At 46.7% G+C, this 22,364-nt stretch overlaps 2 protein-coding genes across 2 annotated transcripts in view; both read left to right on the top strand.

Moving 5' to 3' along the window:
- The window catches only part of LOC116957250 (uncharacterized), a 116,815-nt gene that overhangs the window by 35,801 nt on the left and 58,650 nt on the right, over positions 1–22,364 (top strand). The window lies entirely within an intron of this gene.
- On the top strand, positions 8,547–11,587 carry LOC142906836 (uncharacterized). Its single transcript, XM_076055462.1, has one exon. The coding sequence runs from the start codon at positions 8,739–8,741 to the stop codon at positions 10,296–10,298; it is 1,560 nt and encodes a 519-aa protein (XP_075911577.1). The 5' UTR covers positions 8,547–8,738; the 3' UTR covers positions 10,299–11,587.

The raw sequence follows: 22,364 nt of genomic DNA, 5'->3' as shown, positions 1-22,364 counted from the left end.
GGAGAGAAACCCTTCAAGTGCAGTGTGTGTGGGAAGTCGTTTTCAGATTCATCTACTCTTGTAACACACCAGAGAACACACACGGGAGAGAAACCTTTCAAGTGCAGTGTGTGTGGGAAGGCGTTTGCACAGTCATCAAATCTTCAAAAACACCAGAGAACACACGGGAGAGAAACCCTTCAAGTGCAGTGTGTGTGGGAAGTCGTTTTCAGATTCATCTACTCTTGTAACACACCAGAGAACACACACGGCAGAGAAACCCTTCAAGTGCAGTGTGTGTGGGAAGGCGTTTGCACAGTCATCAAATCTTCAAAAACACCAGAGAACGCACAAGCATCAGAAGATCCACAAGGGATGGAGTCTGAAATCAGCTTGTGAAAGTCAAAGTGCCGCAATGAGTCCATCCCTCATGAAACAACCAGAAGAAAATCCCGGCTTGGACACTTTTAAAGGTATCGAGTTGAAATATGAAGAAGTGATGATGAAGAGCGAAGAAGTGAGGGTAAAATGTGAAGATGAAGTTTCAACTCCAAAATGGGACCTTCACATCGATGGAGGCAACGTGAAGCAGGAGGAGAATTCTGACTGAGGCAGAGCGAGGCAACGCCCAGCAGTTTGTGGAAGTGGAGGTGTGGGTGGACTTCCTCCGAGACAATATTAAGTCAAATGGAGACCCGGTAGATGTGTAAGCTTGAGAAGATGTTGCTCCAATAAATGGACCTTCGTCACAGGCCTTTAATGACAAGAATGTGAAGTTGAACACTCAATTCCTAGGTTCAACCTGCAGGGTAAGAGCGGCCAGTCTTTGTGGACCTGTGGGTTGGGTAGATTTCTAACCAGGAGCGAGAACCAATAAGCTCCCAAGCGTTGAGTATGTTATCATAATTGCATTTAGATGGTGCTTGCTTAATCGCCTCTGGCAATTCGGAGTTTTGTATCATATCTCGTCTCAAACACTGGAAGAGCACCCCCAAGTAGCAGCTGCCCCTGTGTGGCACAAGGTGGTGGCCCTGCACCGGCCTGTATGTGGACAAGAGCCTGTCAGTAGGGGGCGATTATTGACGTGGCATCTTGGTTGTGGAGTTTGTAGGTAATGTTTAGAATTTGATCAATTTTGACCCAGACGCCAGCATGCAATGGCCTACTCGTTTTTAATGACACAATAGTATGTTGTACATACACTGTTAAGCAGATGGTGCGTATGTTGTACATACACTGTTAAGCAGATGGTGCGTATTTTTTTTAAATATCTTCTTGTTAATACGATGTAACCTGATACAGTATATTTCAGTGAAGTAATAAAATTTTGTTAAAATTACACAATAATTTAGAATTAATACTTGTCTGATTGTGTGCGTACATGTAACATTTTGTCTAAGGGTCAAACATTGATTAACTGATGTTAGGACAAAGTGTGTGTTTTGGAAGTAACCTGTACAGATAACTCAGGTGAGGCTCATTGTTCTTGTGATACAGGTCAAAGGGTATTTTTGTGTTTTCAGGAAGCATCTTCCTCTGGAGCAACTCATTGTCTTTGAAATAGGGAGCACACTCGGATCATTAATCAGTTACACGTAGAGGAGATACATTCTCTTCAACACGAATTATAATTTTGTATTACGTGTTGACGTAGATTTTGTCTAACTAGGTCTAGAAATGCTCCTTGCTGATTAACGTCTGGATGTTCGAAACTATCGGTTGAAGCAGCCCGGCTGCTTTTGAGATGTTGTGCACCAATAAGAGTCCACAGGTGGCTTGCACTGAATCAATGATGCACTCCCAGAAGGCTATGCTAGTTTTAGTTTGTGTAAAACATTCCTTTGTTTCATAGAGAGATCGATAAATGAAAGATGTCGTGTCTGCTGATCTGCTTCATAGCAAGGAAGTAATTTTAAGTGCACATTTGAAATTCATTTTTGGTACAGATTTGTATTCGGTTACAAGGCAGAGCACATCTAGTAGATACATTCTCCACAACAACACTCATGAGAATTTTGCATGACGTCTTATATGTTGGTGAACTAGGACAAGAAATGGTCCTTGCTGATTAACGTCTGGATGTTCACAACCAAGGGTTGAAGCAAGCCTGACCGCCTGCGGTGCCCCTCAACCATTTACAGCCTGGGGCCAGGAAAGTCACGAAAAAAATTGCACACGAATGAGGCCTCCACGCAAGCTCCCAATGCTAGATTGAACGCTTTCGTGACTGCAAGGATCCATATTCTTTGGTTCTATTGGGTAAAGTCACATAGGTAAAAAATAAAATAACAAAAATCACGACGTTTCGGCCACAACACAAGCGGCCTTCATCAGGCGAAGGGACCAGGCTGTCTCGAGGACAGCGCTGGAGCGAAACACAACCACTCTCAGACCGCGGACCTTTAAGCTGTGTGCGAGCAAACAAGGTGTCCTGACAAATAAATTAGGATAAAAATTAGCATTTGATTGGCCGATTTTAGAAAAGACGTGGTGTACGTGCCGGTGGACTTGCCGTTTGGCGCGGGGGTGGGGGGGGGGGAGTTTACCTATTGATGGGGTGAAAAGGGAATTTATAAAAGCTGCGAAAGTTTGGGGTACCACTACTTGAAAAATATACTGTACCATTAAAATTAGTTTAATGTTTAGTTCGATTTAGAACATCTTTCCAATGGTTGCTTAATTTGAAACCATCTTCTCGGTTGAAATTGTGTCCGTTTGTAGATCTGAATTGCCTCGTGAACAAATCTCTGATAAAAACCCGTGGGTTTGCAAAGAACCTTGGTATTGGAGAAAATTATATCGTGATCACCCACAGCGTTGTAACAGTGATCAGCCACGGCAGAAGAATTCGTTTTGCCGTGTTTCAAATCTGATTTGTGCTCGCGAATTCGGTCAGAGACATGTCGCTTTGTCTCCCCAATATAGCAATCACCGCAGGTACAACTCAATTTATAAACCCCGGGGTACTGTAAGTCAGGAATGACATCCTTCACGGATGGGATCAGATCACGAATTTTGTGTACTGTATTGAACCGGACCTGGATCTTGTGTTTGTTTAGAATTTTGGAAATCTTTTTAGTAATGCCTGCTATATATGGTAGTGTGATGGTTTTGACCGGAGTATCAAGTGGTTGTTTCTGTATGGAGGGAGAAACAGCTTGGCGGATGGTACGGTCAGAGTAACCATTCCTTTTGAGGGCCAGGTGTACATGTTTTAATTCACTGGTCAGGTGGTGTTGGTCCGAAATGAAATGAGCCCTATGGTATAAAGTTTTGAAGAGAATTATTTTGGGCTGGGTGGTGGTGGGAATCAGGTTTCAAGTAGGAATCTGTGTGGGTGGGTTTCCTGTAGACAGAATGCCCCAATGAGCTATCAGGTCTCCTCTCAAATAGAACATCTAAGAATGGTAGCTTGCCATCTTTCTCCACTTCCATGATGAATTTGATGGCGGGATGTCTGGAATTGATGTGGTGTAGGAAAAGGTTCAGAGCTGGGAGGCCATGTGGCCAAATGACGAAAGTGTCATCCACAGATCTCTTCCACAAGGAAGGTCTGAGGGTGGAAGTCTAGATGGCGTCTGATTCAAATTTCTCCATGAAAATATTGGCTATCACTGGTGACAAGGGGGATCCGATGGGGGTACCCTCATTTTGTTTGTAGAAGGAGCCATTCCAAGTAAAGTAGGTATTGTTGAGGCAGTGCCTAACCAGTGCAGGTGTGTCGGGATCTAGTCCATGTTGGACCAAATTTTCAATTATTTCAATGGTATCAGGTACTGGGACCTTGGTGAACAAAGAGACCACATCGAAGCTGACAAGGATATCGTCAGGGGACAGTACAACGTATTTGACCATAGAGACCAATTGGGCTGAGTTAAGTACTGCTGAGGCGGTCTTGCCAGTGAAGGCAGCAAGGTATCTGACAGAAAACGGGCTAGTCTATAGGTAGGGGAGTTGATCGTGGATACGATGGGTCGTAGTGGGGTGCCTTTTTTACGAATCTTGGGAAGACCATAGAATCTAGGGGGTCTTGCAGCAGAAGGTTTTAGGGAGGGACGTTTGGGTCGATTAGGGAGGTCGAACTTGTGATGATCTTGTTGGTTTTTATCGCTAGGCTATTGGTAGGGTCATTTTTTTTTTAGTAACTTCCATAGTTGAGCAGATTCTGGATTTTGTTGTTGTATGAATCTTTATCCATAATAACAGTAGCATTGCCTTTATCGGCTGAGAGGATGACTATATCACTTCTGTTTTTTAAATTCACGAGTTCAGAGCGTTCATTTTAGCTGATGTTACTAATAGGTTTCTTAACATTCTTAAGAATAGTGGCTATTTCAGCTCTCGCAACGTCTGCTTGGATGTGTCCTACGCCTTTGAGGGCTACATCGACCTGAGAGATGATATCATCTACTGGTATGTGTTTTGGGGTGACAGCAAAATTTAGTCCCCTAGCCAGTACTGTTTTCAGATTGTCTGAAATCGGGGTGCTACTCTGATTAATGACGAATGGGTTCTTCTTTGATAGGTGGTTGAATTTATAAATCAGGTTAGCTTTACATTTGACTGACAGTGACTCCGCAGAAGAAGCAGTCATGTTGTCTACGTGATTCCAATCAGACGGTGACATTTTTTTGTGTTAACATTAAATGAGCTTGTAGGAGAGTCCTGTCTAAAGTATCGAGTTCAAATCGGAGTAGCCTTATCCTCTCTGAGATTAAAGATAGGCTGGCCTTAAGCAGAATCTGTTTAGAATTCGGAGAAGATACAGCAGCAGAAGTGAGTGTGAAAGCGGGTAAAGTCACGTAGGTAAAAAGCTCCCGATGCTCCGTTTTGAAGTTTTAAAATGAAACAGTTTTAATTTGATTATGTTTTGAATTCGATAATTGTATTTATTCATTAAAAGCTTATCTCATCTTACATCTGGAAGACTTATTTGAAAACGACATTTGGTATGAATTTTCTCTCGTCGTTAAGTAGATGGCCTTGCCGGGGGTTCGGTTCGATGCGGACTTTCACCTGGTTGGGATCGCGGGATCCAGATGAGGCGACACAGAGCTGGCCGTGCGAGAAGACCGCCGTCCACAGATTCCAATGCGATCGAACGTCTGTCCCTGCGCCTCCATCGTTCATGCAGGGGGCGCGTAGGTTTGCAGTGCCCCCTGCATGAAAACGACGGAACGTGCAGCGTTAGTCACGAAGTTGTGCGTAAGCGCCACAACAAGGCGCTGTAAGCTGACCTGCCACCACGTTCACGGGTCAACAGGTAGCAGCCGAGAGAGAGAGTGAGGTGTGTACGGGTCGACCAAAGTAAACCCCCGCCCCCCCCCCCCGCCCGTGACCGGAGACTAACACCCCTGACCCTCCACCCGTCCCTAAGGCCCATTAAGATAAGAACTTCCAGAAGGTTTTGGGAGGGGGGGGGGGTCAAGAGGGGAGTGGAGACCCCGACCTGGGGTTAAAAGCCCGGCCCTCTGGACGGGCCGGGCAGTGTTCACCAACTCAAGCCTGAAGACATCCGAAGACCTGAAGACTGGACCAGCACCCAGGGACCCTCAACCGAGGCTCTTGTTAGAGCCGGGTTGTAGCGGACCGCGGTGGCTCGGACACCCTGAGACCCTCCCCGAGCTCTAGCCAGAGCCGGGTTGTAGCGGACCAGAGGTGATCTCCCGTACCCTGGCTGGGACGGGTCGTCCAGTCTTTCCTTAACGCCGGGCTAAGGGACCCGTGGGTAGCAGAGCCCGGAGTGTGCAGGCTGCGATAGAAGGGAGGCTGTCACTCGCGTAGGCTATCAAGTGGAAGGGGCCGTACACCTTCGTGGTACAGTAGTGTGTAGAGCCGAGTTCAAAAGAGTTATAATAAACGTGTTGCCTCAACCAGACGTCTACGTGTGGTTAGTTAAGGACACAACACTTATATAAAAGAGTTTAGCCAGTGGGTTTTGAAAGTACCTTCGTCTTCCAGAAATCTATTTCGCGTGAGCCCACCGCATTAAAACAATGCTCAGCTGAGCAGGGCGAGCCACGGGTGTGGGGGGGGGTCACCTTATCTTTGCCACGTGCCGTAGCTCACGTGACTTCTGCCGCGACAATGTCTGGGTGTTTTCGCCTGAGGACGACCGCTCGTGTTGCGATACAAACGTCGTGATTTATTGTATTTTTTCTACCTGCGTGACTTCACTCAAAGAACCAAAGAGTATGAAAGACGTCTTGTCTGCTGATCTTGTTCATATCTGTCTACATCGATATCCCACATTGCTTACACGTACACACCACACACAATGAAATAAATAGAAACTAGAACGACCTCCGGGGATGGGCAAAGATTGAGGAATCTCTTTCAATGGAGCGAGTTAAGTTTGTTCGATTCAACATCTCTCTGTCCATCTGTGTCTCTGTTCCCCTCTGTGTCTCTCTCTCGCTGACTGTGTCTCTGTCATCTCTGTATCTTTCTTTCTGTCTTCCTCTTGGCTGTGTCTGTCCACCTTTCTCTTGTCAGTCTCTGTGTGTGTCTCTATCAGCATCTTTCCAACCGTATTCAACTACTGTCAGTAGCAACATGCGCCAATTCAACTTTCATGGCCCACGACTGCACGCGACTCAAACTTGCTCCGAGTCTGTGTGTACGTTGAACTTATTTCGCACCATACGTAGCCAACCATGCTATCTGTGGGTTTCAGTGTGAGTCTCTGTGTGTATCTGGAACTTCTTTTGCACTGTACGTAGCTGAACCTGCACAGGAGGAGCGGCTGGTATCTGTGGAGCTGTGGGCTGGGTACATCTGTCAGCAGGAGCGAGAGACAATGAAGCTCCCAAGCATTCACTACGTTACCAACATCATATTTGCACTCATAAGTCGCTTGTCTAATTGCCTCAGCAACTCAGTGTTTCGTATCGAATCTCATCTCAAACAAGCGAAGGACCCCCCCCCCTGAGTTGCAGCTGCCCCTGTGTGGCACAAGGTGGCCCTGCACCGGCCTGCACGTGGACATGAGTCTGTCGGTAGGGGGCGATCATTGAAGCGCCATCTCCGTTGTGTAGTTTCTGGATAATGTTTGGAATTACCCCAATTTTGACCCTGACACAAATATGCAATGACCTGCGCGTTGTGAATGACACAACGCTATGTTTTATAGCTGCCGTTAAGCAGACTGTGCATATTTTGGTGAATGTTACTGGGGTAGCCAGGTCTGTCTGTCGGTGTTGAACCTTGAATCTCTGCAATAAATAGAGAATGTGCTACCGTATTCTTGGTTCTTTCGGTAAAGTTACGTAAATTGAAAACAATTTTTTTTGGAAAATAATAAATTGATGAATAAATGCCATTGGTCGACTGACTTAGATGACTGGGCCCCCCACAGTGTGTGTACACACACACTGTGTGTGTACACACACAGTGTGTGTGTACACGTACACACTGTGTGTGTACACTGTGTGTGTTTGCACTGTGTGTGTACAAAGTGTGTGTGTACACTCTGTGTGCAAACACTGCAAACACTGTGTGTGTGTACGTACACACACACAGTGGCGAACCGTGTGAAGTTTAATTTGTCTTCACACGGTTCGCCACTTTGTCACTTTGTTTTACTTTTAAATATTTACGCAGTTTTTATTTCGTTCTTTTTTACCAGGCCAAGCCCGCTTGAGCTGCTGTACCCCTTTTGTTTTCGGAAGCGACCTGCCCACAACACAAGGTGAGGCTCGTCAACAGCGTGGCGGTGTTCACTCTGGACGCGTGGCGGTGTTCACTCTGGGCGCGTGGCGGTGTTCACTCTGGGCGCGTGGCGGTGTTCACTCTAGACGCTTGGCGCTGTTCACTCTAGACGTGTGGCGGTGTTCACTCTAGATGCATGGCGGTGTTCACTCTAGACGCATGGCGGTGTTCACTCTAGACGTGTGGCGGTGTTCACTCTCTGCATGTGGAGTGGGGACAACCGGGGGATCTGGAGGGAAATCCACGCAGCCACAGGGAGAGAGAGACACGTAAACTCCAAATATACAGCAGGCGCCAGGGTCGGGATCCAACCCACGACTTCCTGTATGCCAGGAGAGGTAGTTAACATCTCACCACATGTAGAGAGAGACATGCAGCCTCGGCAATGTTGATTGATCTTCAATTAATTACTTGGTGGAGTAAGGAAGCATTAATACTGAGAGGATGAAGGTGGCCAGGCATGCGTCTGGACACACCACCAACTGTTTACCATGCCAGTGTGTGACAGGGTCAAGTTTGTATTTGCAGTAAAGTCTATTAACTCTATTTAGCATGGAGGTTATATCAAAACAATAGTTCATTTTTGTTTTCCTCTGGGACTGTTTGTAAGAATGGAGTCGGGAAGTTATCACAGCACACGTGCAGCTGAAGTCGGAACTGCTCATCCCAGCATTCAAGGACATCTGTGCCTGGCTTTACACCTCTAAGTTGCGATTTAACATTAATTTATGCATTTATGCATAACACAAATAGTATTATTTTCAACACCCTTTGCTATGTCAGCTGAATTTAGCTTACATAAATATTCCTTTTGAAGCCAGACATCCGAAATTGTGTGCTCGGAGTTTTGGGTTAACATTCATTTTGAAAATACTAGGGCTTCCAGGCACGTTTATAACCATTTGCCCTCTCATTGTGTGCCATAACAGCCCGTGTGATGAATTTGGGACACTTTTTCACTATAACATGAATATATGAAGAAGTATAGACGTGTTAGTCACGTGTTACTGTGTGTATGCATTCCTCTGTGCATCGATACTGACGTGTAGATGGTGTTTATATTCTTTTTTTCTGTCTGCAGCTGTCGCTTCCTCTGCAGTATTTGTCTGATGGAGCAAAGGCACTCGGCGCGGCTCGGTGCAAAAAGGCAACAATGCGACCGGCGTGCATACAGCACGGATCGTACTGGAAATTTGACACGGCACCAGAGAACACGCACAGGAGAGAAACCCTTCAAGTGCAGTGTGTGTGGGAAGGCATTTGCACATTCATCTGCTCTTGTAACACACCAGAGAACACACACAGGAAAGAAACCCTTCAAGTGCAGTGCGTGTGGGAAGGCGTTTGCACAGTCACCACATCTTCAAGTACACCAGAGAACACACACGGGAGAGAAACCCTTCAAGTGCAGTGTGTGTGGGAAGGCGTTTGCACATTCATCTGCTCTTGTAACACACCAGAGAACACATACGGGAAAGAAACCCTTCAAGTGCAGTGTGTGTCCGAAGGCGTTTGCACAGTCACCACATCTTCAAGCACACCGGAGAACTCACACGGGAGAGAAACCCTTCAAGTGCAGTGTGTGTGGGAAGGCGTTTACAGATTCATCTGCTCTTGTAACACACCAGAGAACACACACGGGAGAGAAACCGTTCAAGTGCAGTGTGTGTGGGAAGGCGTTTTCACAGTCACCAAATCTTGTAAAACACCAGAGAACACACACGGGAGAGAAGCCCTTCAAGTGCAGTGTGTGTGGGAAGGCGTTTACATGTTCATCTGCTCTTGTAACACACCGGAGAACACACACGGGAGAGAAACCCTTCAAGTGCAGTGTGTGTGGGAAGGTGTTTGCACGTTCATCTGTTCTTATAACACACCAAAGTACACACACAGGAGAGAAACCCTTCAAGTGCAGTGTGTGTGGGAAGGCATTTGCACATTCATCTACTCTTAAAAAACACCAGAGTACACACACAGGAGAGAAACCCTTCAAGTGCAGTGTGTGTGGGAAGGCGTTTGCACATTCATCTACTCTTAAAAAACACCAGAGAACACACACAGGAGAGAAACCCTTCAAGTGCAGTGTGTGTGGGATGGCGTTTACACTTTCATCAAATCTTCATGTACACCAGAGAACACACATGGGAGAGAAACCCTTCAAGTGCAGTGTGTGTGGGAAGGCGTTTGCACAGTCACCACATCTTCAAAGACACCAGAGAACTCACAAGCATCAGAAGACCCACAAGGAGTGGAGTCTGAAATCAGCTTGTGGAAGTCAAAGTGGCGCAATGAGCCCATCCGTCATGAAACAAGAACCGGAAGAAAATCCAAGCTTGGACACTTTTAAAGGTATCGAGGTGAAATATGAAGAGGTGATGGTGAAATGTGAAGAAGTGATGGTGAAGAGTGAAAAAGTGAGGGTAAAATGTGAAGATGAAGATTCAACTCCAAAACCGGACCTTCGCATCGATGGAGGCAACGTGAAGCAGGAGGAGAGTTCTGACTGTGAGGCAGAGCGAGGCAACTCTCAGCAGTTTGTGGAAGTGGAGGTTTGGGTGGACTTCCTCCGAGACAATACAAAGTCAAATGGAGACCCGTTAGATGTGTAAGCTTGAGACGATGTCGCTCCAATAGATGCACCTTTGTCACAGGCCTTTAATGACAAGAATGTGAAGTTGAACGCTCAATTCCTAGGTGCAACCTGCAGGGTAAGAGCGGCCAGTCTTTGTGCACCTGTGGGTTGGGTAGATCTCTAACTAGGAGTGAGAGCCAATAATCTCCCAAGCATTCACTAGGTTCTAATAATTCCATTTATATTGTGCTTGCTTAATCGACGCTGGCAATTCGGAGTTTTGTGCTGTATCTCGTTTCAAACACTCGAAGAGCACCCCCAAGTAGCAGCTGCCCCTGTGTGGCACAAGGTGGTGGCCCTGCACCGGCCTGCATGTGGACAAGAGCCTGTCAGTATGGGGCGCTGGTTGATGTGTCATCTCAGTTGTGTAGTTAGTAGGTAATGTTTAGAATTTGCTCAATTTTGACCCAGACGCCAGCATGCAATGGCCTACTCGTTTTGATTGGCGCAATAGTATGTTGTACATACACTGTTAAGCAGACGGTACGTATGTTTTAAAATAGCTTCTTGTTAGTACGATGTAACCTGATGCAGTATATTTAACTGCAGTAATTCAATTTTGTTAATATGCCTGTCAGTTTAGAATGAATACTTGTCTGATTGTGTGCGTATATGTAACATTTTGTCTTTAAGGGTGAAACATTGAATAAGTGATGTTAGGACAAATTGTGTGTTTTGGAAGTAACCTGTACAGATAACTCAGGTGAGACTCATTGTTCTTGTGATGAAGGTCAAAGGGTATTTTTGTGTTTTCAGGAAGCTTCTCCCTCTGGAGCTAGTCATTGCCTTTGAAATAGGGAGCACACTCGAATTATTAATCAGTTACACGTAGAGGAGATACATTCTCTACAACACGAATTATAATTTAGTATTACGTGTTGACGTAGATTTTGTCTAACTAGGTCTAGAAATGCTCCTTGCTGATTAACGTCTGGATGTTCACAACCAAGGGTTGAAGCAAGCCTGACCGCCTGCGCCGCCCCTCACAACCATTTACGGCCTGGGGCCAAGAAAGTCACAAAGAAAACTGCACACGAACGACGCCTCCACGCAAGCACCTGATGCTCCGTTTTGAAGTTTTAAAATGAAACAGTTTTAATTTGATTATGTTTTGAATTCGATAATTGTATTTCTTCATTAAAAGCTTATCTCATTTTACATCTGGAACACTTATTTGAAAACGACATTTGGTATGAATTTTCTCTCGTCATTAATTATTATTTTTTAATTAGATAATTGTATTCATTAAAAGCTTATCTCATTTTACATCTGGAAGACTTATTTCGTGTGAATTTTCTCTCGTCATTAAGTAGATGGCCTTGCCGGGGGTTTGGTTCGATGCGGACTTTCACCTGGTTGGGATCGCGGGATCCAGATGAGGCGACACAGAGCTGGCCGTGCGAGAAGACCGCCGTCCGCAGATCGATTACAACGCGATCGAACGTCTGTCCCTGCGCCTCCGTCGTTCATGCAGGGGACGCGTAGGTCTGCAGCACCCCCTGCATGAATATGACGGAACGTGCAGCGTTAGTCACGAAGTTGTGCGTAAGCGCCACAACAAGGCGCTGTAAGCTGACCTGCCACCACGTTCACGGGTCAAAAGGGGGCAGCCGAGAGAGCGAGGTGCGTAGGGGTCGATGAAAGTAAACCCCTGCCCCCCCTCCCCGTGACCGGAGACTACCACACCTGACCCTCCACCCGTCCCTAAGGCCCCTTAAGATAAGACCTTCCAGAAGGTTCTGGGAGGGGGTGGGTTCAGGAGGGGAGGGGTGACCACGACCTGGGGTTAAAAGCCCGGCCCCCTGGACCGGCCGGGCAGTGTTCACCAACTCAAGCCTGAAGACATCCGAAGACCTGAAGACTGGACCAGCACCCAGGGACCCTCAACCGAGGCTCTTGTTAGAGCCGAGTTGTAGCGGACCAGAGGTGAGCTCCCGTACCCTGGCTGTGACGGGTCGTCCAGTCTTCCCTTAACGCCGGGCTAACGGACCTGTGGGTAGCAGAGCCCGGAGTGTGCAGGCTGCGATAGAAGGGAGGCTGTCACTCCTGGAGGCTATCGGGTGGAAGGGGCCGTACCCCTTCGTGTTACAGTAGTGTGTAGAGCCGAGTTCAAAAGAGTTGTAATAATAAACGCGTTGCCTCAACCAGACGTCTCCGTGTGGTTAGTTAAGGACACAACGCTTATATAAAAGAGAATAGCTAGTGGGTTATCAAAGTACCTTCATCTTCTAGAAATCTATTTCGCGTGAGCCCACCGCATTAAAACAATGTTCAGCTGAGCGGGGCGAGCCACACGGAGTGGGGGGGGGGTCACCTTATCTTTGTCACGTGCCGTAGCTCACGTGACTTCTGCCGCGACAATGTCTGGATGTTTTCACCTGAGGATGACCGCTCGTGTTACGATCGAAACGTCGTGTTTTATTTATTTATTTTTCCTACCTACGTGACTTTACCGAAAGAACCAAAGAGTATGAAAGACGTCTTTTCTGTTTAACTTGTTCACATCCGTATACATCGATATCCCACATTGCTTACACGTACACACCACACGCAATGAAATAAATAGAAACTAGAACGACTTACTTCCAGGGATGGGCAAATATGGAGGAATCTCAATGGAGCAAGTTAAGTGTGTTCGATTGAACATCTCTCTATCCGTCTGTGTCTCTGTTCCCCTCTTTGTGTTTCTCTCGCTGACTGTGTCTCTGTCGTCTCTGTATCTTTCTGTCTTCCTCTTGTCTGTTTCTGTCCACCTCTCTATTGTCAATCTCTGTGTGTGTCTCTATCAGCGTCTTTCCAACCGTATTCAACTACTGTCAGTAGCAACATAAGCCCATTCAACTTTCATGGCCCACGACTGCACGCGACTCAAACTTGCTCCGACTCTCTGTGTGTACGTTGAACTTGTTTCGCACCATACGTAGCCAACCATGCTATCTGTGGGTCTCTGTGAGTCTCTGTGTGTATCTGGAACTTCTTTTGCACCGTACGTAGCCGAACCTGCACAGGAGGAGCGTCTGGTATCTGTGGAGCTGTGGGCTAGGTACATCTGTCAGCAGGAGCGAGAGACAATGAAGCTCCCAAGCATTCACTACGTTACCAATATCATATTTGCACTCATAAGTCGCTTGCCTAATTGCCTCAGCAACTCAGTGTTTCGTATCGAATCTCATCTCAAACAATCGAAGGGCCCCCCCCCCCCCCTGAGTTGCAGCTGCCCCTGTGTGGCACAAGGTGGCCCTGCGCCGGCCTTCACGTGGACATGAGTCTGTCGGTAGGGGGCGATCATTGGAGCGCCATCTCCGTTGTGTAGTTTCTGGATAATGTTTGGAATTACCCCAATTTTGACCGTGACACAAATATGCAATGACCTGCGCGTTGTGAATGATACAACGCTATGTTTTATAGCTGCCGTTAAGCAGACTGTGCATATTTTGGTGAATGTTACTGGGGTAGCCAGGTGTGTCTGTCGGTGTTGAACCTTGAATCTCTGCAATAAATAGAGAATGTGCAACCGTATTCTTGGTTCTTTCGGTAAAGTTATGTAAATAGAAAAAAAAAATGTGAAAATAATAAATTGATGAAAAAATGCCATTGGTCGACTGACTTAGATGACTGGGCCCCCCACAGTGTGTACACACACTGTGGGGGGCCCAGTCACAGTGTGTACACACACTGTGGGGGGCCCAGTCACACACACAGTGTGTGTACACACAGTACACACACAGTGTTCACAGTGTACACACACAGTGTAAACGTACACATAGTGTACACACACACACAGTTGTTGCTGAGCTCACACACCCCAAGGGGTCTCTGATCAAGGAAGGGAGCAAGGGAAAATGAATCTAAATCAACTTAAACTCCAACCCCGCTCTGTGACGTCACCACTCAGCATTACCTCATCGGCGTGAAACGCCAGGGGGAGGTGTACCTCGCTAGTGACGTCATGTCACCAAGGTATTCATCCCACCCGGTCCACTGCGCCATTGAGCGTGACGTCACCTCTGCCTGGGTCACTTCCCTTACCTGTTCAACTAGAATCCTTGTTTGGGCAAAGCTACTCCCGGTGACTGGCAGCTCATTAACATAATATATCCATGAAAGCCGTCCCGAGTTTATTGCGACGAGTTCGGCACCCACGCCCACAGAGCCGCTCATTGTGGGAGGGGAGTGTTTTGTACCCCGCAAGTGACGTCATGTCAACTCCTGCTGCTGCGTGACGTCACGAAGTAACAGGAAGCTGCTGCTCCGCCGTGCACTGAAATCCGAGGTGAGACATTCTCATCGCGGTTGTGGTGGTGGTTGTTGTTGTGGTTGTTGTTGTGGTGGTGGTTGTTGTGGTGGTGGTTGTGTTGGTGGTTGTGGTGATGGTTGTGGTGGTTGTTGTGGTGGTGGTTGTTGTGGTTGTGGTGGTTGTGGTGGTGGTGGCTGTGGTGGTTGTTGTAGTGGTGGTTTTGGTGGTGGTTGTGGTGGTGGTTGTTGTGGTGGTTGTTGTGGTGGTGGTTGTGGTGGTGGTTGTTGTGGTGGTGGTTGTTGTGGTGGTGGGTGTTGTGGTGATGGTTGTGGTGGTGGTTGTTGTGGTGGTTGTGGTGGTGTTTGCTTTAGTGGTGGTGGTTGTGGTGATGGTTGTTGTGGTGTTTGTTGTGGTGGTGGTTGTGGTGGTGGTTGTTGTGGTGGTGGTTGTTGTGGTTATTGTGGTGGTTATGGTGGTGGTTGTGGTGGTTTTTGTGGTGGTTGTTGTGGTTTTGGTGGTGGTTGTGGTGGTGGTTGTTTTGGTGGTAGGTCTGGTGATTGTGGTTGTGGTGGTGGATGTGGTGGTTGTTGTGGTGGTTGTTGTGGTGGTTGTGATTGTGGGGGTTGTGGTTGTGGTGGTGACTGTGGTGGTGGTTGTTGTGGTGATAGTTGTGGTGGTGATTGTTGTGGTAGTGGTTGTTGTGGTGGTAGTTCTGGTGATTGTGGTTGTGGTGGTGGTTGTTGTGGTAGTGGTTGTTGTGGTAGTGGTTGTTGTGGTAGTGGTTGTTGTGGTGGTTGTGGGGGTGGTTGTTGTGGTGGTGGTTGTGGTGGTGGTTGTTGTGGTGGTTGTTGTGGTGGTGGTTGTGGTGGTTGTGGTGGTGGTTGTTGTGGTGGTTGTTGTGGTGGTGGTTGTGGTGGTTGTTGTAGTGGTGGTTGTGGTGGTGTTTGTGGTTGTTGTGGTGGTTGTTGTGGTGGTGGTTGTTGTGGTGGTGGTTGTGGTGGTGGTTGTTGTGGTGGTGGGTTTTGTGGTGGTTGTGGTGGTGGTTGTTGTGGTGGTTGTGGTGGTTGTGGTGGTGGTTGTGGTGGTTGTTGTGGTGGTTGTTGTGTTGGTGGTTGTGGTGGTGGTTGTGGTGGTTGTTGTGTTGGTGGTTGTGGTGATGGTTGTGGTGGTTGTTGTGGTGGTGGTTGTTGTGGTGGTTGTGGTGGTTGTTGTGGTGGTGGTGGCTGTGGTGGTTGTTGTAGTGGTGGTTTTGGTGGTGGTTGTGGTGGTGGTTGTTGTGGTGGTTGTTGTGGTGGTGGTTGTTGTGGTTGTGGTGGTGGTTGTTGTGGTGGTGGTTGTTGTGGTGGTGGGTGTTGTGGTGATGGTTGTGGTGGTTGTTGTTGTGATGGTTGTGGTGGTGTTTGCTTTAGTGGTGGTGGTTGTGGTGATGGTTGTTGTGGTTGTTGTGGTGTTTGTTGTTGTGGTGGTGGTTGTGGTTGTTGTGGTGGTGGTTGTTGTGGTTATTGTGGTGGTTATGGTGGTGGTTGTGGTGGTTTTTGTGGTGGTTGTTGTGGTTTTGGTGGTGGTGGTTTTGGTGGTGGTTGTGGTGGTGGTTGTTTTGGTGGTAGGTCTGGTGATTGTGGTTGTGGTGGTGGATGTGGTGGTTGTTGTGGTGGTTGTTGTGGTGGTTGTGATTGTGGGGGTTGTGGTTGTGGTGGTGACTGTGGTGGTGGTTGTTGTGGTGATAGTTGTGGTGGTGATTGTTGTGGTAGTGGTTGTTGTGGTGGTAGTTCTGGTGATTGTGGTTGTGGTGGTGGTTGTTGTGGTAGTGGTTGTTGTGGTAGTGGTTGTTGTGGTAGTGGTTGTTGTGGTGGTTGTGGGGGTGGTTGTTGTGGTGGTGGTTGTGGTGGTGGTTGTTGTGGTGGTTGTTGTGGTGGTGGTTGTGGTGGTTGTGGTGGTTGTTGTGGTGGTGGTTGTTGTGGTGGTTGTTGTGGTGGTGGTGGCTGTGGTGGTTGTTGTAGTGGTGGTTGTGGTGGTGTTTGTGGTTGTGGTGGTTGTTGTGGTGGTTGTTGTGGTTGTTGTGGTGGTTGTGGTGGTGGTTGTTGTGGTGGTGGTTGTGGTGATGGTTGTTGTGGTGGTGGGTTTTGTGGTGGTTGTGGTGGTTGTTGTTGTGGTGATGGTTGTGGTGGTTGTTGTTGTGGTGATGGTTGTGGTGGTGTTTGCTGTAGTGGTGGTGGTTGTGGTGGTTGTGGTGATGGTTGTTGTGGTTGCTGTGGTGTTTGTTGTTGTGTTGGTGGTTGTGGTGGTGGTTGTTGTGGTGGTGGTTGTTGTGGTTATTGTGGTGGTTATGGTGGTGCTTGTGGTGGTTGTTGTGGTGGTTGTTGTGGTTTTGGTGGTTTTGGTGGTGGTTGTGGTGGTGGTTGTTGTGGTGGTAGTTCTGGTGATTGTGGTTGTGGTGGTGGCTGTGGTGGTTGTTGTGGTGGTTGTGATTGTTTGGGTTGTGGTAGTGGTGGTGGCTGTGGTGGTGGTTGTTGTGGTGACAGTTGTGGTGGTGATTGTTGTGGTAGTGGTTGTTGTGGTGGTAGTTCTGGTGATTGTGGTTGTGGTGGTGGTTGTTGTGGTAGTGGTTGTTGTGGTAGTGGTTGTTGTGCTAGTGGTTGTGGTTGCTGTGGTGGTTGTTGTGGTGGTTGTTGTAGTGGTGGTTGTTGTGGTGGTGGTTGATGTGGTGGTGGTTGTTGTGTTGGTGGTGGTTGTGTTGGTGGTGGTGGTTGTAGTGGTGGTGGTGGTGGTTGTTTACCGAGGTAGAGCCTCGCTGTCTCTCTCGTAGGGATGTCAATTGAGTAGCAGCGAGCATGGAAGCGATGTCCAGGTTGGAACTTTACAGCGCGGGGCCTAGCCACCCGGGGTCTTGCCTCCTGCCCTCGCCTGATCACGTTTGCTTCAATTCTATCGCTTAAGTTTAATTTGTTTTCACTCGGCTCGCCACTTTGTCACTTTGTTTTACTTTTAAATATTCACGAAGTTTTTATTTCATTCTTTTTTTACCAGGCCAAGCCCGCTTGAGCTGCTGTGCTGCTTTTGTTTTTAGAAGCGACCTGCTGACATCACAAGGTGAGGCTCGTCAACAGCATGGCGGTGTTCACTCTAGACGCGTGGCGGTGTTCACTCTAGACGTGTGGCGGTGTTCACTCTAGACGCGTGGCGGTGTTCACCCTAGACGCGTGGTGGTGTTCACACTCTACATGTGGAGGGGAACCCCGGGTATCGGGAAGGAAATCCACGCAACCACGGGAAGAGAGATAGAGACACACAACTTCGGCTGTGTTGATTGATCCTCAATGAATTTGCTTGGTGGAGTGAGGAAGCATTAATTCTGAGAAGGTGAACGTGGCCAGGCGTGGGTCTGGACACACCATCACCTGTGTAGCATGCCAGTCCATGACAGTGGTGGAGCCAGTGGGGGTGGGGTGGCACGTGCCCCCCCAACAGTCCGATCGAAATCCCTAATTTCGATTGGATCATTGGGGTTTATTAGTAACTAGCTTCACTACCCGGCTTTGCCCGGAACTTGGATTCTTGTCTTGGATATATTTCATATTACCTTATATTTCACTGAAAAACCCTTAAATGTTGATACTTGCAAGAAGGTAAAAAGCCAAAACAAATCAAGTTACCTAAATCGGTTGTTTTCACTCAAGGAAATTTAACCTTAATCCACTTCTACGCAAGGTCGATTTTCACCACTCTGGAATGAATGACGTGGGGAGCTGAAAATAGTCGCGTTCACTTAGAAATTCCAAACAGCATAAGCTGTGAAAATTTCATGACGCCAAAGCTCAGCGTTGGAGAGGTTTTGCTGCTTCACACAAACAAACAGATGTAATTTTCTGCTTCATATTTAAGATAGCCGTTCTACCCGTTCTTCGCACGGATATGTATTGAAACTCCGAGAAACCAATGGCTTCATCGGCCAGAAGCGACGCACCACTTAAAATCTCCCGGCACGCTGTGAACAGCTCTAAGCATTGCAGAGCGCTTAACTCAGGTGTGTTGCGGGTTGACATAACAAACTTCATGGTCATACAAAATACAAAAATATATTTTTATAATAAAGTATTAAATCTTTCGTGACTGCATAAAATTACTCATTGGTTTTTTCGGTAAAGTCACGTATGTAGAAATACAATAAAATTATATTTAAACAAAAAACAATCACGACGCTTCGATCACAATGCAAGCGATCTTCATCAGGTGTCAAGAACAAATCACGGAGGTAAATACAACAAAAAGATGAGAGACGAGAATTCAACAAACCTGAAAAAACATGTGAAGCACATCCAGTCAGGCCAACAACACAGACACTTCCTGGCATTCCACGAATTTTAGAAGAGTGTTAAATTTCGTGTTCAACCTTTGGATTGCAAATACCAGCATAGATAGAATAAAAAATACGAGGTACAAGGTCAGTAGAAATACATATACATGTCCACCAAGAGGTAAGGGGGGAGGAAAGACGGGCAGGGAGGCAGAGAGAGAGGGGGGGGGCGGAGGGATGAACAGAAGCTTAAATAGGAAATACGGTTGGAGGGGGGGAGGGGCCAGAGCGAGTGCGGCAGCTCAAACACGCACATCTTACACATACAAAACGGCAGCTCAAAAAAGGACCACCTCTTGTAGATACAAAATGGCAGCTCAAAAAATGACCACCTCTTGTAAATACAAAATGTCAGCTCAAAAAAGGGCACATCTTACATGTAATTACAACGGTAACTTCCCCGTAGAAGTGTGATAATAAAGTATTAAAGCTTTCGTGACTGCATAAAATTACTCATTGTTTTTTTTGGTAAAGTCACGTATGTAGAACCTCGTATTTTTCATTCTATCTATGCTGGTATGTGCAATCCAAAGGTTGAATACGAAATTTAACACTCTCCTGAAATTCGTGGTCTGCTGGGAAGTGTCTAACTGTGTTGTTGGCCTGACTGGATGTGCTTCACATAATGTTTTTTCAGGTTTGTTGAATTCTCGTCTCTCATCTTTTTGTTGTATTTACCTCCGTGATTTGTTCTTGACACCTGATGAAGATCGCTTGCGTTGTGATCGAAACGTCGTGATTGTTTTTTTTAAATATAATTTTATTGTATTTCTACATACGTGACTTTACCGAAAAAACCAATGAGTAATTTTATGCAGTCACGAAAGCTTTAATACTTTATTATCACACTTCTACGGGGAAGTTACCGTTGTAATTATGTGTAAGATGTGCCCTTTTTTGAGCTGCCGTTTTGTATTTACAAGAGGTGGTCCTTTTTTGAGCTGCCATTTTGTATTTACAAGAGGTGGTCCTTTTTTGAGCTGCCGTTTTGTATGTGTAAGATGTGCGTGTTTGAGCTGCCGCTCTCGCTCTGGCCCCTCCCCCCCTCCAACCGTATTTCCTATTTAAGCTTCTGTTCATCCCTCCGCACCTCCCCCTCTCTCTCTCTCTGCCTCCCTGTCCGTCTTTCCTCCCTCCTTATATTTTTATACTTTGTTCATTGTGTACAGTACGGAACCTACCCACATGCCAAATTTCAAGTGTGTAGCATGTTGGGAAGTATGCTAAACACTTTCGAACAGACACATATCCACACATTTCCCTTTTATAAATATAGATAAATCAGCATTTTGCGACCCCCACTGCCACCGTGTGGCATATTATTACGTGCCAGGGACTCTATGAGAGGACAACAGTCCGAGTTCAAAATTGGCAATAAGTCACGGCAAAGCTGTTACAAGCAACTCACAGAATTGTGTGCAGTTGCGTATACAGTACACGACTTCCCTGATGGCAAACATCTTCAGCGAGCGCGATGCCTATCATACGCGTCAAATAAAAAGCAAGGGACAAGTCCTTACTAACTAACAACTCCTTACAACTCCTTACTAACAACTCCTTACTAACAACTCCTTGCTTACTAACAACTCCTTACATACTAACAACTTACTTACTAACAACTCCTTACTTACTAACAACTCCTATCATTTTTCATTGCTGAAGGGGTTGCCCCATCTTCCTGAAAATCCTGGCTCCACCTCTGAGTGTGTGACAGGGTCAAGTTTGTATTTTGCAGTAAAGTCTATTAACTCTATTGAGCACGGAGGTTATATCAAAACAGTTTATTTTTGATTTCCTCTGGAACTTTTTGTAAGAATGGAGTCAGGAAGTTATCACAGCACATGTGTAGTTGAAGTCAGAACTGTTCATCCCAGCATTCAAGGACATCTGTGCCTGGCTTCACACCTCTAAGTTGCGATTGAACATTAATTTATGCATTTCTGCATAACACAAACAGTATTATTTTCAACACCCTTTGCTATGTCAGCTGAATTTAGCTTTCATAAATATTCCTTTTGAAGCCAGATAGCCGAAATTGTGTGCTCGGAGTTTTGGGTTAACATTCATTTTGAAGATACCAGGGCTTCCAGGCATGTTTATGACATTCACCCTCTCGTTGTGTGCCATAACAGCCCGTGTGATGAATTTGGGACACTTTTTCACTATATCATGAATATATGAATAAGTATAGATGTGTAAGTCATGTGTTACTGTGTGTATGCATTCCTCTGTGCCTCAATACTGACGTGTAGATGGTGTGGATATTCTTTTTTTTCTCTCTGCAGCTGTCGCTTCCTCTGCAGAATTTGTCTGATGGAGCAGAGTCACTCAGCGCAGCTCGGTGCAAACAGGCATCAATGCAACTGGCGTGCAAACAGCACGGATAGTACTGAACATTTGACACGGCACCAGATAACTCACACAGGAGAGAAACCCTTCAAGTGCAGTGTGTGCGGGAAGGCATTTTCACAGTCATCTGCTCTTGTAGCACACCAGAGAACACACACGGGAGAGAAACCCTTCAAGTGCAGTGTGTGTGGGAAGGCGTTTTCACATTCACCACATCTTCAAATACACCAGAAAACACACACGGGAGAGAAACCCTTCAAGTGCAGTGTGTGTGGGAAGGCGTTTGCACATTCATCTCCTCTTGTAGCACACCAGAGAACACACACGGGTGAGAAACCCTTTAAGTGCAGTGTGTGTGGGAAGGCGTTTGCACATTCATCACATCTTCAAGTACACCTGAGAACTCACACGGGAGAGAAACCCTTCAAGTGCAGTGTGTGTGGGAAGGCGTTTTCAGATTCATCTGCTCTTGTAAAACACCAGAGAACACACACAGGAGAGAAACCCTTCAAGTGCAGTGTGTGTGGGAAGGCGTTTGCAGATTCATCTGATCTTGTACCACACCAGAGAACACACACAGGAGAGAAACCCTTCAAGTGCAGTGTGTGTGGGAAGGCGTTTGCAGATTCATCTGCTCTTGTACCACACGAGAGAAGACACATGGGAGAGAAACCCTTCAAGTGCAGTGTGTGTGGGAAGGCGTTTGCACGTTCATCTACTCTTGTAACACACCAGAGAACTCACACAGGAGAGAAACCCTTCAAGTGCAGTGTGTGTGGGAAGGCGTTTGCACATTCATCTACTCTTGTAACACACCAGAGAACACACACAGGAGATAAACCCTTCAAGTGCAGTGTGTGTGGGAAGGCGTTTTCAAATTCATCTACTCTTGTAAAACACCAGAGAACACACATGGGAAATAAACCCTTCAAGTGCAGTGTGTGTGGGAAGGCGTTCACACAGTCATCTACTCTTGTAACACACCAGAGAACTCACACAGGAGATAAACCCTTCAAGTGCAGTGTGTGTGGGAAGGCGTTTTCAGATTCATCTGCTCTTGTAAAACACCAGAGAACACACACAGGAGAGAAACCCTTCAAGTG

Source organism: Petromyzon marinus, chromosome 71 (genome assembly GCF_048934315.1).
Source record: "Petromyzon marinus isolate PM22_M1 ecotype Great Lakes invasive population chromosome 71, UKy_Petmar_22M1.pri1.0, whole genome shotgun sequence".
Lineage (NCBI taxonomy): Eukaryota > Metazoa > Chordata > Hyperoartia > Petromyzontiformes > Petromyzontidae > Petromyzon > Petromyzon marinus.
This window is presented reverse-complemented; position numbering and strand designations above follow the sequence as displayed.

Coding starts and splice junctions, on each gene's coding strand:
- LOC142906836 (XM_076055462.1), top strand. CDS start 8,739: ATGGTGTTTATATTCTTTTTTTCTGTCTGCAGCTGTCGCTTCCTCTGC.